Source organism: Notothenia rossii (genome assembly GCF_949606895.1).
Source record: "Notothenia rossii genome assembly, chromosome: 11".
In the NCBI taxonomy this organism is placed as follows: domain Eukaryota; kingdom Metazoa; phylum Chordata; class Actinopteri; order Perciformes; family Nototheniidae; genus Notothenia; species Notothenia rossii.
Genome location: NC_136910.1, coordinates 35,267,161 through 35,281,489, shown reverse-complemented (window position 1 = coordinate 35,281,489; position 14,329 = coordinate 35,267,161). Strand labels below are relative to the sequence as shown.

The 14,329-nt window shown below is 39.3% G+C and overlaps 1 protein-coding gene across 1 annotated transcript; it reads right to left on the bottom strand.

Annotated features, from left to right (window-relative positions):
- Positions 1-486: 486 nt before the first annotated feature.
- LOC307025302 (aquaporin-3-like) lies at positions 487-9,785 on the bottom strand (the record flags this gene model as incomplete). The annotated part of the gene is made up of 6 exons (XM_079659939.1): positions 9,645-9,785; positions 6,723-6,849; positions 4,784-4,921; positions 3,345-3,463; positions 1,593-1,810; positions 487-679 (listed from the first exon to the last, which is right to left on the bottom strand). The coding sequence occupies exons 1-6, from the start codon at positions 9,750-9,752 to the stop codon at positions 487-489; spliced, it is 903 nt and encodes a 300-aa protein (XP_079516065.1). The 5' UTR covers positions 9,753-9,785.
- Between the last annotated feature and the right edge of the window lie 4,544 nt (positions 9,786-14,329).

The following is a 14,329-nucleotide window of genomic DNA, read 5'->3' as shown; positions in this document are numbered from 1 at the left end:
ATATGTAAAGATGTGTCTTACTTAGGTGTGCATACGAAGAAAATGTAACTATTCAAACAACAACAAAAGAATAGTACAATAAAGTGTGAATGTAACTTTGATTTGATGGTGATTTGGAGGCTTCTTCCACCTCAGTTAGAAAAAAACAGGACACCATTCAAATACCTCTTCAATTATTTTCTTTAGCGTTCTTCTGTGATCTGATACATTTGTTTTGTCAGACACGCAGCATGGATTGCTTAAAGCGGAAATGAAATAGCTCACTGGAGTTAAGTGAAATTGAATTCAGAAAGAATCATTTCCTGAGAAACTGTTCTGCCTATGATAAGATATCATTAGATGTCTTCATAAGTATTGATTGATGGTGCATGCTTTCCAAAGGCTAATGTTAGTTTTAGAGTTTGGTGAACAGAGAAGTTTTCCTAAACAGCAAATATATAATTATTAGTCAAGGATGTCACCTGCTGCGATTAAATTGTAAAAAGCTTATGCTTCTTCGTTGGTTGTCATGTTGGATCGTTTGGACCTTTCCTCCTCCTCCTCCTCCTCCTCCTCCTCCTGTTTTTTTTGCATTTCGCCTTCTAAATGGTATCCGATCAGGAGCTGGTAGATCAGCACCCCCACGGCTGCCCCCAGGAAGGGGGCACAGAGGGGCACAAAGAACCAGTAGGTGTTTGCCCTGTAAGAGAATGGGAGAAATCTGTTATACATGTTGTCCTTATCATTCTTTTATTCTGTTTACCTTTCTGTATCACAGCCGGCCTGAATAAAATATGAATGCAAAGCTGATGTTAGAGAGATGCAACGTTACGGGTCAGAAAGCATGTGAGCCATGGCCATATTGAATCATTCAAAATGTAATGAAGGGACACGCTATTAAACACATGTCAGTTTACTTGGCAGGGAACAACAGTAGTGTTCATCACATTAGTGCTGCAGGCAGCTGGTGAAGGAGGGGCCTATTTGGTTTTTACTTATACTGCAGGGTAGCTTTGTGAAATGTAGCAATGGAATAACGTTCATCCTAATCCAATATTTGGTAATATTAATCTGACTTTAAATGACATTTTCTTTTAATGGCAATTGAAAATCTTAATGACATTTCTGGATCCACTTATAGGTGGTGTCCATATCTCAACCTGTCATGATTTCAGCCTTGTGTGTATAGTTTCCAGTTTTGTTTTGAAATTCTGTTCTCCCTGTGTCTTTTCTTCCTTCCTATGTTTTCCCTCCTGTCTGATTGTCTGATTGTGTTTCATCTCCCCTCTCCAGCTGTGTCTTGTGATTACCCCTGTGTATTTAGTCTTGCGTTCCTTGTCGGTTCTTCGTTTCGTGAGGTTTTGGTCTGATGTCCTGCTGGATTTCCCTGGTCTGCCCTCCTGTGTGTTCCCGGTTTGTTTGGTACTTTCCTTTTGTTCCTCCTCGCCTGATCCTGCCGTTTTTGTCGTTAAACCAGCTTTTAATTTGACAAAAGCTCTCCTTTTGTTTGCTTCCCTACACCTGTCTCCCTATTTGTACTGCTTTGGGTCCACACCTCCAACACCCTGACAACCTGGTTGTGGTAAAGCATTCCAAAGTAGTTCTGTACTCACGTGAAAACCTCTCTTCCCCACCCTGCCAGAGCGGTGAAGATGCGTGGCCCGAGGTCCCGGGCTGGGTTCACCGCATAGCCGGAGTTGAAGCCCATCGACAGGCCGATGACCAGCACCACAAGGCCCACTGTGAGGGGCTCCAGACCCCGAGGGACGGGGTTGTTTCGAGGGTCCACTATGGCCAGGATACAGACGATCAATGCAGCTGTTCCAATAATCTAAGACATCATGCAGGGAGAAGGATCTATTCATTCTTTTTTTTAAAGTTAATTTGATCCTTATTCATTTGTATTACTGAGAATAAGTAGTCCTGCTGATGATGATGCACCTTTATTTTAACTATGTCAATTGACGAGCTGTCAAAATGAAAACTTATTTTGTAAACTCTGTGAGCCTTCACATCAGAAAACAGCACATCATAGATATTGCACTGTCCACTGATCTGACATCAAGCCCCCCAATGAGAGGTGAACGTATGGACTGTCTTTCAATTGGCATGGTTGAATCACTTCATGCCTGAACAGTACAGTTTTACAGTATATGCACACAATGGATATGGTATTGATTCCTCTACGTGCTGTGATGAGTCAGGGTCTATACAGTATGAGGGCTGCAGCTGTGGCTCGTGCCCACCCTGGACAGCAGGTACCCTATACAGATTTGGTGAGGTAGTTTTGCTGCCACCAGCTCAGAGGAAGTGTTCTTTTAGTGTCAATAAGGGTCTTGAAAAGGTTAACTTAAGAATAACAGGCTGTTTCCTGGCTGGTGTTTAGACAAAATATAGTTTGCTGATAATTGTAAGGCATTCCTAGTATACAGCTGTTATTGGTCTTTTTAACCATTTGGTAGAATATGCATAGGCTACTACCTGCAATTGTTCAGGAAAAAAGGTGTATGGTATGTTGTCAATATACACCTTTACTTGCTCAGAAAATGTAGCGAACAACAAACACTGCATCAAGTATTGGAATGTAAGCTCTTTTTGATCATACAGAACACACACTGTGCACAAAGCTATCCTCAGCAGGATTACTGTATGTGCACTGCACGGTCCAGACTTTTGATGCACAGCGCATCGTTTTACGCACAGGGTTCCTTCATTAATTATTTGAATCTTCTGGCAGAGCGGGATCTAATTGACCTTGCTTTTCCTCTCACACTTACAAGCTGTTCTACACAGATTCCAAGTCAAGACAATCAGATCAAATGAATAGTGACACTGTCCTACTCAATACACCGCTCCCATCTTCTGAAAGGTTAAAGAGTGTGAAAGGAGCCCAGGTGACGTGATTGGTGATCAGGCTGTTACAGGAGTGCCAGATTTCCATGCAATACCTCCGAGGAATATACATTTTGGGCTCCAGCAGTGGAGCCATGCAATTATTTTGCCTTCATACAGTATGTGTATAGTACAATATCTACAATGGATGTGACTCATATTTTTCAATCTTTTCTTGAAGACAAACTTTGATTTGTGTCAATGCCACTGTCTAATCAGCTCCAGCAGACATGCGTCACTGTGACCTCAAGGTCTGTGATTGTGTTCTTTTTCAATCAAACTTTCAAATTACGCAAATTGAGTCTATTGCCAAATACCAAAAACAATAGACATTGATGCAACATTATATTGTTTTACAGTACTTGTGCAGTACTCAAGCAGTGGTGTTAGGCCTGTGGGACAGAGCATGCTGATTTATATGGATCAGCTGTTGTTCTGAGTAGGGGTGATACATTTGAGAAATAAACTGTTACCTGATCAAAGAATCCATTAACCAAGGAGAGATGTTTGGATGGATATGTGGCAAAAATCCCAGCCGTGGCATTATTCCCCACTACGATCAGCTCTCCCTGGCTAATGTCCCATAATGCATCTGGTGGAAGAACGTACAGATCACATTACATTTGTTTTTATTAATACAATTTAACTTTGCCAATGTTTTGACTTTCTTTCATAGTAGACATTTATAGTTTCCAGACACTGTATCAATTACATCGTCTCTAGCGGCATCATAAGGGTTGACATTTATGGTTTATTAATTATAACGTTATGCCCCTATTAGATGGTAGAAGAACAAAGATGACAGGATTAGTGGAGAGAGATCCAACAAAGGTCAGACTAGAAATTGTGCACCACTTCCTGTTGTAAGCATCTCAAGCCTCTGCTTTCACAGTTTTTTACCTTATAAAAGGCGTTGTTGGTAGGGTCAGATTGGGGTTGGGGTTTGAGGTTTCTGGGTCAGGATTAGATTGCACTGGCCTTCCAATCTGTGGGTGGGTGGGTGTGTAATTATTTCTGGTGTTGGTAGAGTTGGAGTTGATTGCACCAGTTCCTGAATGTGTTGGGCTGTAGCTCTGGTCCAAGTCAGATAATTGCCCTCAGTCTGGAATTTGTTTGGTGGGAGCCCTGTGAGTGTCGGAAAGTGTTTGACTATGGTAGTGTCGATTATTGGGAGGTTATTGTGCTGTGCGGTGTGAGGTGAGATTTGAGGATAAGTTCAGCGGGGATGTATACGTTTGTGTTTGGAGAGGTGGTGCGTGAAGAGTGTTGCAAGTTCTTGGAGGTTATGTTTGGTAGGGTCCTGGCAGACTTTGAGGATTGATTCAAGTCTGGCTCATGGATAACTATCTAGCTGAAGGAAGGGAATAGTGTTGCCTTGGTTGGGGTTGATGTTCTCGTCACTGATTACTAGGAAGGTGTTGTTTCCTGTGAATCTGCAATCGTTGGATAAATTGTGTGTTCTAGGCATCTCAAGCCTCTGCTTTCACAGTTTTTACCTTAAAAAGGGATTCATGAAGGGTTATATAAAGTGTAAGTGTGGTGATTGATCCCTTGTGTAGGGTATTTAGTAGAAGTAAGCCACAAAATAGGTTACATTTTGTCAAGAGGAGGTCTGGATGTTCATTTGTTCTTGTTCCCTCAGAGCAAACAACCATTTGGCTTTGTTCAAACTGTCAGGCACAAAGCTATAACAGGTTGTACATTTTTAATTGTCTCCACCAAGCTGCCATTTACTCAAGGAAATCGAAGTTTCAAAATAGTTTTAGTCCTCGGGGTGCATCCAGCTTGTGTTCCCTGCTACGACCTGTAAATCTACCACTGAGTAAACAACAATCATGATTTGTCAAAGGATTATAGGTGTGTGGCAGTTACATTTAACATTTTTAGATGAATCATCTTTAGTGTCACGTACCAAAATACATGCCAAATACAACTGCTGCCCCCAGAAAGGCACCGAGAGTCTGAAAGAAAAAGAACAGCGGGAACTTCCTCCAGGGCTCTCTCCCAAGTAAACACAGTGAGAAGGTCACAGCTGGGTTCAGATGACCACCTGCAGATGAGACAAATATGGAGAATTGAATGAATTTCATAAACACATACATATTCTGATTCCTGGCAGGAAAACATCATATTGCTATTGCTACTGCATACAGTGCAGCCGCCCACCCTTTTCCGAGAAGAGTGTTGTTAGCCTATATATTTAGTGAGTTTCACTAAAGTCCTGTTGGGATGGAACAAATGAAATAGGAGGGATGAAAATATTCAGAAGTATCCCTTTTTCTAACCTTGAAGGTGAAAATAAGTTCTCTGATGGCACACTCGTGGGTGCCTCGCTTCTTTTCACACCTTAATCATGTCAGGGTAGGAGCTATCTAATTATAAGAGCTTATTTTCCCAGCTGCAATGTGTGTTAAAGGCGAGCAGCCTCATTATAAAAGCATTGAAGAATTGAGCATGATTGAACTGCGCAGCCCTTTGTAGTGTTGCTGCTTTTGACAGAGGATACTAGGATTGAGGATTGACTCTCACTTTCCTTTCAATTACAGACCACGTAGTGTTCAAGTTCAGAGGGAAGAGCCCCAGCCTTCTGTGTGTATCTCTTTTGCATTCCTCTGCCCACTGCTTCCTGTTCTGCCCCCTCTGCTTGTAGCTGTCATCATGTCAGGCACACACATCACTGTGGTAAATACAGCACTTCAGATACAGTTTACCCTTTTGCTGATATTTAGTGTCTGTCAAGCCATCAATAATAATCACTCCTTATTATGCTTATGAAAGCTGGAGACAAAAAGCTGAGTCAACTCTCTGAATGACAGCTGCTTCATGACAGGGATGCAAATGACTGTGGCTTAACTAAGTAACATTTTCTTTATCTTAATAAGGTTTTCATCCCTTTCATTCAATTAACAACTATGATTTGTAAACACAAGCTTTTGCTGCTGCATGTATGAATACATAATAATCATAATATTAACAATATTACAGAATCAGCCCTTTTTTCCCTTTTAACAATGTTTTTCCAACCTCATTAAAATGTATAGAAAGGCATTGAAAAGGCAGTTCCGGGCTATAAACTTTTATATCTAATGATGGTGACAAAAACACAGAATAGACCACAACGCAATGTTAATACACCAAATAAGGACATATGATATGCCTAATACGTTATTATGGGCTATGTTAAAAGAAAGATATATTTATTTCCTGTAATTAAGAGACAAAGACAGAAAAAAAAACCTGTATTAAGACTTATCTGGGATTTCGAAAGAATAATGGTGTGCAAGAAATACATTAAAAAAACGAAAATATATGGAAATATTGTAATACGATAAGATAAGCTAGGACTTTATTTATCCCGAAGGAAATTGTTGTGCCAGAGTTACAAAGATGCAATAAACACAGCAGCATAATAATAAAATTAGCAAATCAGATAACTTCAAGAAACATAGACAGTCACATAATGCATGAAAAATACATTTACAGTTACGAGCAATATTGAATAGTGCAAAGAACGCAGTGGCAGTTACGTCATTTACAAGTTAATATTGCACATGTTATAAGCAGAAAGTAGGAAGTGTCTGTAATGATGAAAATGCTATTTAAATTGAACATACAGTAGTGGCGGTGTGGAAGTTCTCCGTTCTCTTTACTGAAGGGGGAGGAGGTATAGAGTGTGATGGCCGCTCTGTGGTGGTCTTACTAAATGCTTTATACTGCTTAAAACAGAAGTAATGTTTCTTTTTCTGAAAGAAGAGGGGTTGGGGTCACTGGGTCACCAAACAGAACATTAGGTTAAAGTAGTTTATAAGGAAACAGTGAAACCTTGACCCCTTAAAATATAGTTTCCTCACCTGAGATCTGTCCACTCACTAGGATGCCCAAAGTCGCAGCAAAACCAAAAGCAAAGTTGACCGTGAGGAAGGAGCCGTGGGAGCCTCCGCTCAGCACCACCTGGGCTACTGACCCACACCCAAACATCTGGAGAGAGGACAGGGTCAGAATCACAATCAGAGTATCAGTCCCAAAGCGGGGACATTTACAGTGTTACAGAGAAAAGTGTCATAGCAGGTAAATAAGGCATGCAATCAATTAAAGGAGAAGCACACATTAGTTATAAAATTAAAATAAAGACAACCATGGCTAAAACATGTCTAGCAGCAATGTAAGTAAAACTGAGTGACATAAATAGCATATTAAACTATAGAGACCTTAAATATAGTTTTGGGACATACATCAAAGATGTATTTGTCAAAATGACGTACTATATGTATATTGACACACGTTAGACAAATAATCCCTAGAATGATCTACTAAAGAAACGCTTTCGCAACATTTCCTTAAGCACACACTTTTTTCGGAGATCCAATCCATAAGTAGTAAAGCTGAAAACTCCAACCCTGTCATGAAGTTATGTGTAGACAGACAATAGTAGAAAAACTTGAGGGAGAATAATAGAGCTCTACAGCTGCCTGACCTCCAGTCAGATCTCTAGCTGAGACCTGCTCTCCGTCAGATCCAGGGTGTGTCTCTCTGACCTCGGAGGTCATGTGTGTGTTATGGCCGGGCTCTGAGTAGAACTATTGATGCAGACAACAATCTGAACCCCCCCCCCCCCCCACAGAGCTGTCTCCTCTGAGGGCCCGCTCTGACCACCGAGGGACCGGACCCCCGGTGGACGGAAGGCTCCTGGAATTAACAGACCAGTCCCAGCTGGGGGGCAGAATAACAAACGTCCCGTTGTTCACCATCGGCGTGCTCAGCTGATATTTGTGTTTTCTGCGGGTTACCATGAGGAATAGATGGATTCCAGGTTGTTTTGCACAGGCAGAAAAACCTTTTAACTTAATTTTAAGGAATCTTTTAGATGTTTTGATGTAATTAGCAGAAACTATGGATATAACACAGTATGGTTTTGTGTGAATTAAGTACAAAGAAAGAAAAAATAGGCAATAATGAATGCAGTCTGAGATGCTAAGTTATTATGAGTAGTCTAAATTATTCAGTGTTTATTTGCCTCCTAGAAATATAAGAAAGCAGCAATTTAATGAGAAGAGAGCAGCAGTTAAACGTTCTTTACAATGTTTTAAAGGCTGCTGTAAAAGTTGCCTTTGAACATCAAATCACTCTTGCAGAAGAGCACTGGAGGGTAAAATAAGTATTAACTATATTTCTCATGAAACAACTAAACAGACTCGATAGCACCCTCACCTTTTCTCTGCACAAACATGTTGGACGAGGAGGAGACAGAATCCCTTGGGGTATTTTCAAAAGATCTTTTGTCTTTTCTCACATTGAACAGAAAAGCTGGTGCAAGGCTTCAGAATGTTTTTAGTGAGAAAATCTTGATGTGACTCATCTTTAATTGTTGGTTTGATTCATTGATTGCTCGGATTACACAAATGGATTGTTCGTTGTCACTCACTTCACAATGTTCATATGTTCAGATACGATAGTAACTTTCATCTCATGTGGGCCATTCTACCGAATTGGACCAAAGTCAGGTTGGAAATGTTTTGAAATGTTGTATGTTTTTTATCCATATATATTTTGAATTTTGAATCTAAATTAAACATATCTAGTAAAAGAACCGTACATTTTTATATCGTATTTTCAGACTCTATTGGAATGTTCTTCCTCTACCAAAAATGGTCACTACCGAAACATAGTACATACACTGTAGTAAAAAAGTATTATATTAACCTGTTAAGATTGTTTTACCTTCCCTTCTCTAAATAGTATTTTAACAAATATTTCTTGAGGGTTTTCACAATTAAATTAATAAAAGTGAATTTGTAATCACATTTCAAAGTTTAATTTATACAATTCATAAAAAGCATAATGAAAACTTTCTTTGTAAAATGCATAATACTGATCATATTGATTCCAGAGTTGATGATTGTTGAAATTGAACATACATTAAACCAATCAGTATCATATCAACATTTTTTGTTGATAACTATATATACTTAAATATACTTTATCTTTGACAAAACATCCACTGTTTCGGTAGTGACCTGAGTATTTTGTTCTCAAGGTTGTATCATATTCCCTCAACCTCATTGCTTAATCTTAACTCATAACATGCCTTATGTTGAAGTGTGAATGTTTGAAGCTACTGACCCAGAATCAGCACTTTAGTAACAGGCTGAAATAGAGGGGAATGAGGCTAGAGTGGGTGGTCTGTTTGGTATTCTGAGCAAAACACTTCATAGACATGTTTTTTATATATCTGAGACCTGCTAAAATATATGCCTAACAATAGTATAATAAGCGACCTTTAAAGTAACACACTGATTTTTAGACTTTAAAACACATTTATTTCAAAATGGTGGGATTTACCTGCTTACCATTCCATTTTGTCACTGCCGAAACCATCATGTCAATTAGCAAAACGTAACCATTTGTTTCGGTAGTGACTGTTTTGGTAGTGACGATTCTAGCTAAAATTGAGCATAACTAAAGAATGCTAGCAAGTACATGGCTAGCATACACGCTTTTGAAGAGGTTTACACATAAAAACCTAATACTTTGCATAAAACCCCAAAAAAGTTTACTTATTTTAGCGCTACCAACCGACGTTTCATTCCCCTGGTTTAATAAATATTATGATTGCACAGTTTACATCCCAATTCAATTTAATTAAATGGCGTCAGAGAATAATATGAAAAACATTAATTACATTTCGAATTGAGTAAGAAACAACTCTATACTGAGTACATGTCGTCTACAGTCCTTGTTTTCCCTGCAGTAGAATCAGAACACTCTCTACTCACCACCAGAATGAAGGTTCCCAGGCACTCTGCCATGGCCTGCCGGAGGAGCACATGTCGGATCTGAAAGGTCCCTGCCGGTTTCTTCAAAACGTCTCTTTGTTTTCCCATGATGCACTTATTATAAGCTTATCTTTAGCTAGGCTCTTTAGTCTAACACTGAATGTGAGGCAGTGGCCGTGCATCAGCTTTTAGGGGTCTCCTAGGGTCCCTCCCTTTGGACTGCCTGCCACTCCTTAACACTTTTCCACCCATCCCTCCACACAGTTTTGCAGCCACTGAACTCCTGCTATGACTGACATTTCTCTCTTTGCAACACAGCTACACGTCACATACATCTATTGGATTTTATTGACATTTACGTATATCATAAATTACAAATTTGTCTCAGGGGGCTTTACATCAGGGATAAGACTCTAGAATTTGTAATAGTAGTAATCACAAGGGAGCATAAATTAGAAAACAAATCTATACATTTGCCCATTCACTCTACAAGCTAACGGGTGTTTGTTTTTCAAGGTTTCTTACCCTACTTTAAAATCATTCCCAATTAAAATATAAGTATTTTTGTGCATAATTGTGTACATTCATCAAGCAAAAGGACATCTTCCTGAGGGATATTTCATTACAGAGGCACTCTCCCAAACGGATCCCTCTTCACTAGCCCTCACATGTCACGATCACAGCTGTGGAATAAACTCCACATTACAGAGGAATGTATAAGCAAACAGGTAACAGGGATACACAAGACTCTCCACCATAAGGAGGAAAACATCCATCACCATGGATACCGTTTAGATGCCGTGCTCAAGCAGCTTTTAGAGCAATAGTGTGTTGTGTCTCGCTGTAAACGAACTAGTCCCTCTCTTCCTAACAACATTTACAGCTATAATGGCTCTAAACTGAAGGATAGAGAGTAAATAGAGACTAGAAACATTGTACTCTTCCTAAGGACATTTCCTTTTTTAAGAAGTTACAATAAAGGAGAGACTCTCACAGTTTAATGTGAGCTTGGAAGACATCTTTTTTTAGACTAAAAAAGAAAGGTGTGCGTGTGTTTGCAAATTCAATGTTTCTCTGTAGAGGCAAAACAATAACAATGTAATGTGGAGCCAGCAGTCCAAGCCATGCTTTTCTATTTAAGTCCCTTTATATCACTCTTTTATTACTTGTACCATTATGCAAATCCTACTTGGCATGATCCTTTACCTTACTAAAGTCAGCATAGTTTGGGGCTAAAGACTCCACGTTTTATAAAAATCCTCAAAAACTCAGTATATTGAGTTTTAGGCTATAGCAGCTGGAGGCTACATTAGCTGCTACGAGCAAAACACATTTCTCTGATCAAACTGTTGTTGTCTGAGCAACCTTGTCTGTATTGTAGGTGGCAGGAAGAAGAATGAACAAAAAAATCAATGATGAAATATAAAACATTTCTGATTCTGCTACATTGATTTTAAAACTGTCCTTCGTGAGCCTGACAATGTTATAAAAGTGTTACCATGTCCATTGTGCATCATAGTTATCTGTGGAGGAAATCAGGGCCGTTCGTGATGAAGGTTGCCCATGTAATCATTTGTTTTCATTAAACACAATCACAGTGTTGATCCTTCAGTTGTCAAATTACCTTGTCCGTGATCATTTTACAAGAATCAGGAATAAAGCACACAGAGGTGTTTACTCAAAAATGTTTTCACCTTGATATAACATTCAACCGTTCAGCAGTGTGTGTGTGTGTGTGTGTGTGTGTGTGTGTGTGTGTGTGTGTGTGTGTGTGTGTGTGCGTGCGTGTGTGCGTGCGTGCGTGCGTGCGTGCGTCCGTGCGTGCGTGCGTGCTTGTGTGTGTGTGTGCATGCATTTATTTTCAAGATTCTGTTATCATTATCTCCAAGCGCTCTGTAATTAAGACGTTCACATCTCGTGCTGTGTTCAGCTTATTAGGGCGGGGGGTTGGCCAGAGGAGGGAACTTTGATGCTTTATCTCAGAGGTTACTTAAATCAGGCTGACTTGCTGTTTTGGCAAAATGCATAAAACAACCTTGATGATAACCCCAATTAACATATTTATTTAAATACTGATTTGAGGCTTCAACATATTGTTTTACCTTGTTGTGTTTGGAATGTTCTAGACTCAACCTGCTGAAGAAGGGAGTCATAGGGGCATATGAATATATTCCTGAAATTAATACTTGAGATTTTTAGCAGCAAGAGCATAATGATATTCCCCTGGTAAAATGTGAGGGTAGTAATACTCTAAATACCCGCAGTAGGAAGGATTCATTATAATTTCATGAAGAACCCAAAGGTGGATTCAAGTTCTATTCTATATGCTAGTTATTTTCAGGGGAAAACACGATTTATTTTTGAGCAGACAAGAAAAAGGCACATAGACGCTAACGCACCATCAGGACGTCAGAAAGCATTTTTCCCAGCTTCAGGCTGTCACTTCCACTAGAATGCTGGGTTTGATAAGGTGGAGCCTCATGCCTGCAGGATAGATTGATTTCAAAAATAAAAATCACAGTGAGGCTCACTATTGTTACCCCAGGGAGGATTATGTTGATTACAATTTCATTACTTGTCCTTGCACTTAAAAAGATACAAACTGATCTATATTTAATATCCCTGAGGAGCATTCAGAATTCAGTATATTGCATAATGTCAAAGATCATTTTGTAAAACAAAAGTGTGATGTGTTTCAGTGATACAAAAAACTGAAAGAGACAAATGATAACAGACAGAGATGAATAAGTATAAGCTTATTTATACATTGACATGATTATGCAAGGTGTCCCCCAACTCTCCCTCTGAATACAAATAGTTTCCATTATGGGTGGATTGTATGACAATTCACAGCTAATGCTAGAAGGTGCTCAGTGTGTGGACACAGTCAGGAGAGTGGCACTGCATTAGCATAACATCAATGTCAAGCTAACATCCGTGAATTGAGCTGATCAGCCGTGGATATATGTGCTGCAGGCACGCTGTAATGGGGTTTTAGGGAAACATAGGAATGCCACTCTGCTGCCACAAGGGTCAATTATATATGAGTAAAGGCTGGAGAAGGTGGTGTAATGCAATGAGAGTGCACATAATCTCTGCTGTGGTGAGTAGGACAGTGGTTATGTATTGTTTAGTATATCAAGTAAGAGCTCCAGCAATATATTCCGTAGGTACAGTACAGGTACGGTTGTTTGCAAGTAGTTGCTTTCGCATTTTTTTTTACTTTTAGTCCTATAAATTGGCTTTATTTTGCCTAATAAATCTGGATATTAAATCCTGAATGCAGCCATTTACCAGTAAGAATCAAGTTTCTGTAGATTTTGATTTTTAAAAATGTTCAGATAAGAAGAAGAGTTCCCTTAGCTGAAATAGGGCTGTTTTCCTCAGCTCTTAAAAACGTAACATGTTTCACAAGAAAGTGATGAAAGACAGTGAAGCAAACAAAGCAACTGGAAATTGCATTAAAAGTTAAAAAGAAAGAAAAATACCAAAGCATAGCTCCTACAGCTAATTCTGTATGCAGAAAAATGCATGCTGAGATCCATCCCATACATATACATAACAGTAATGTATCTTTGAGATTTCAGCGTGGACTAATAAAAACAGAAGAGCGCTGCTAGGCTCTCTGTGGAGGAACAGTATATTTCACACAGCAGTGCTTCGATGCCGGTTGTGATTAACACTTTCTCGCCTCTCCTGACTCTTCATTATAAAGCTCTAAACGGACCACCAGTAATATCTTCATTGTAATGTTTTATGCAAAGATACAATAAGTAAGAAGCACGTTCACATCATCATTGCTGCTTATCAGATATAATGACTTTGCATTAGTTTATCTAACTAATAGGAGCCACGGCAGAGAGAAAATAAGAATTTAATGTGTAGAATGTGAGGATCTATGTTGATGCTGAATCATGGTCAATTTATTACAATACTCCCCAGAAGCCCTTTACTATATGTAGTGAAGTAAGTGGGCAACTTTTTCCTATATTCTGCGTATTACAGTGTTCATGTATAATGCAGACACTGATTTGCAGTTTATGCAGAATGCAATGCAATCAGAGAATAGCCTTAGACATTTATATTCTGTACCCATATACATCATCTTCAGCCAGTTCATCTGGGAGGTCTTTCATTACAGTCAGTGCGTTAAACAACATTCATATAGCATTTCAGACATAGTGCAACCGTTCATCTTAGCTGCATAGCAACTTGCAGAATTGCAAAGCAGCATAAACTCAGGAGATGCTCCTGAATCATTAAAAAATGAAATCTTTCAGAAAAAACATTTTGACCTTTTATATGATATGCTGATGTCAGCCAATCACCATTCTTAAAAAAGAAACATCCAGAATGGATTCGTTTTCAGCATTTTAAGGATTTGTGGAGTGAATAGGAAGGAAGTCTCATGCATATAATGTACTTCTTGTTGACGATTTTTAAATAACACAAGCAATCTACAGTGTCAAATGACAATGTCAAATTATTTATTTGTAATAGAGTGGTGCAGTGACGCGTCATAAACCCGGAAGTGAGTTAGCATTTTACCACTACCGGTTCCCTCGTCTCAGAGCCAATGGGATTTCTACATAGGATTTGGGAAAATAGCTGGAAATAAGGGCCGTTTCTCAATCGCGAGGATACTGGCTTGGTAGTTGCCTACTTCCAAGTCACTTCCTTCAGAA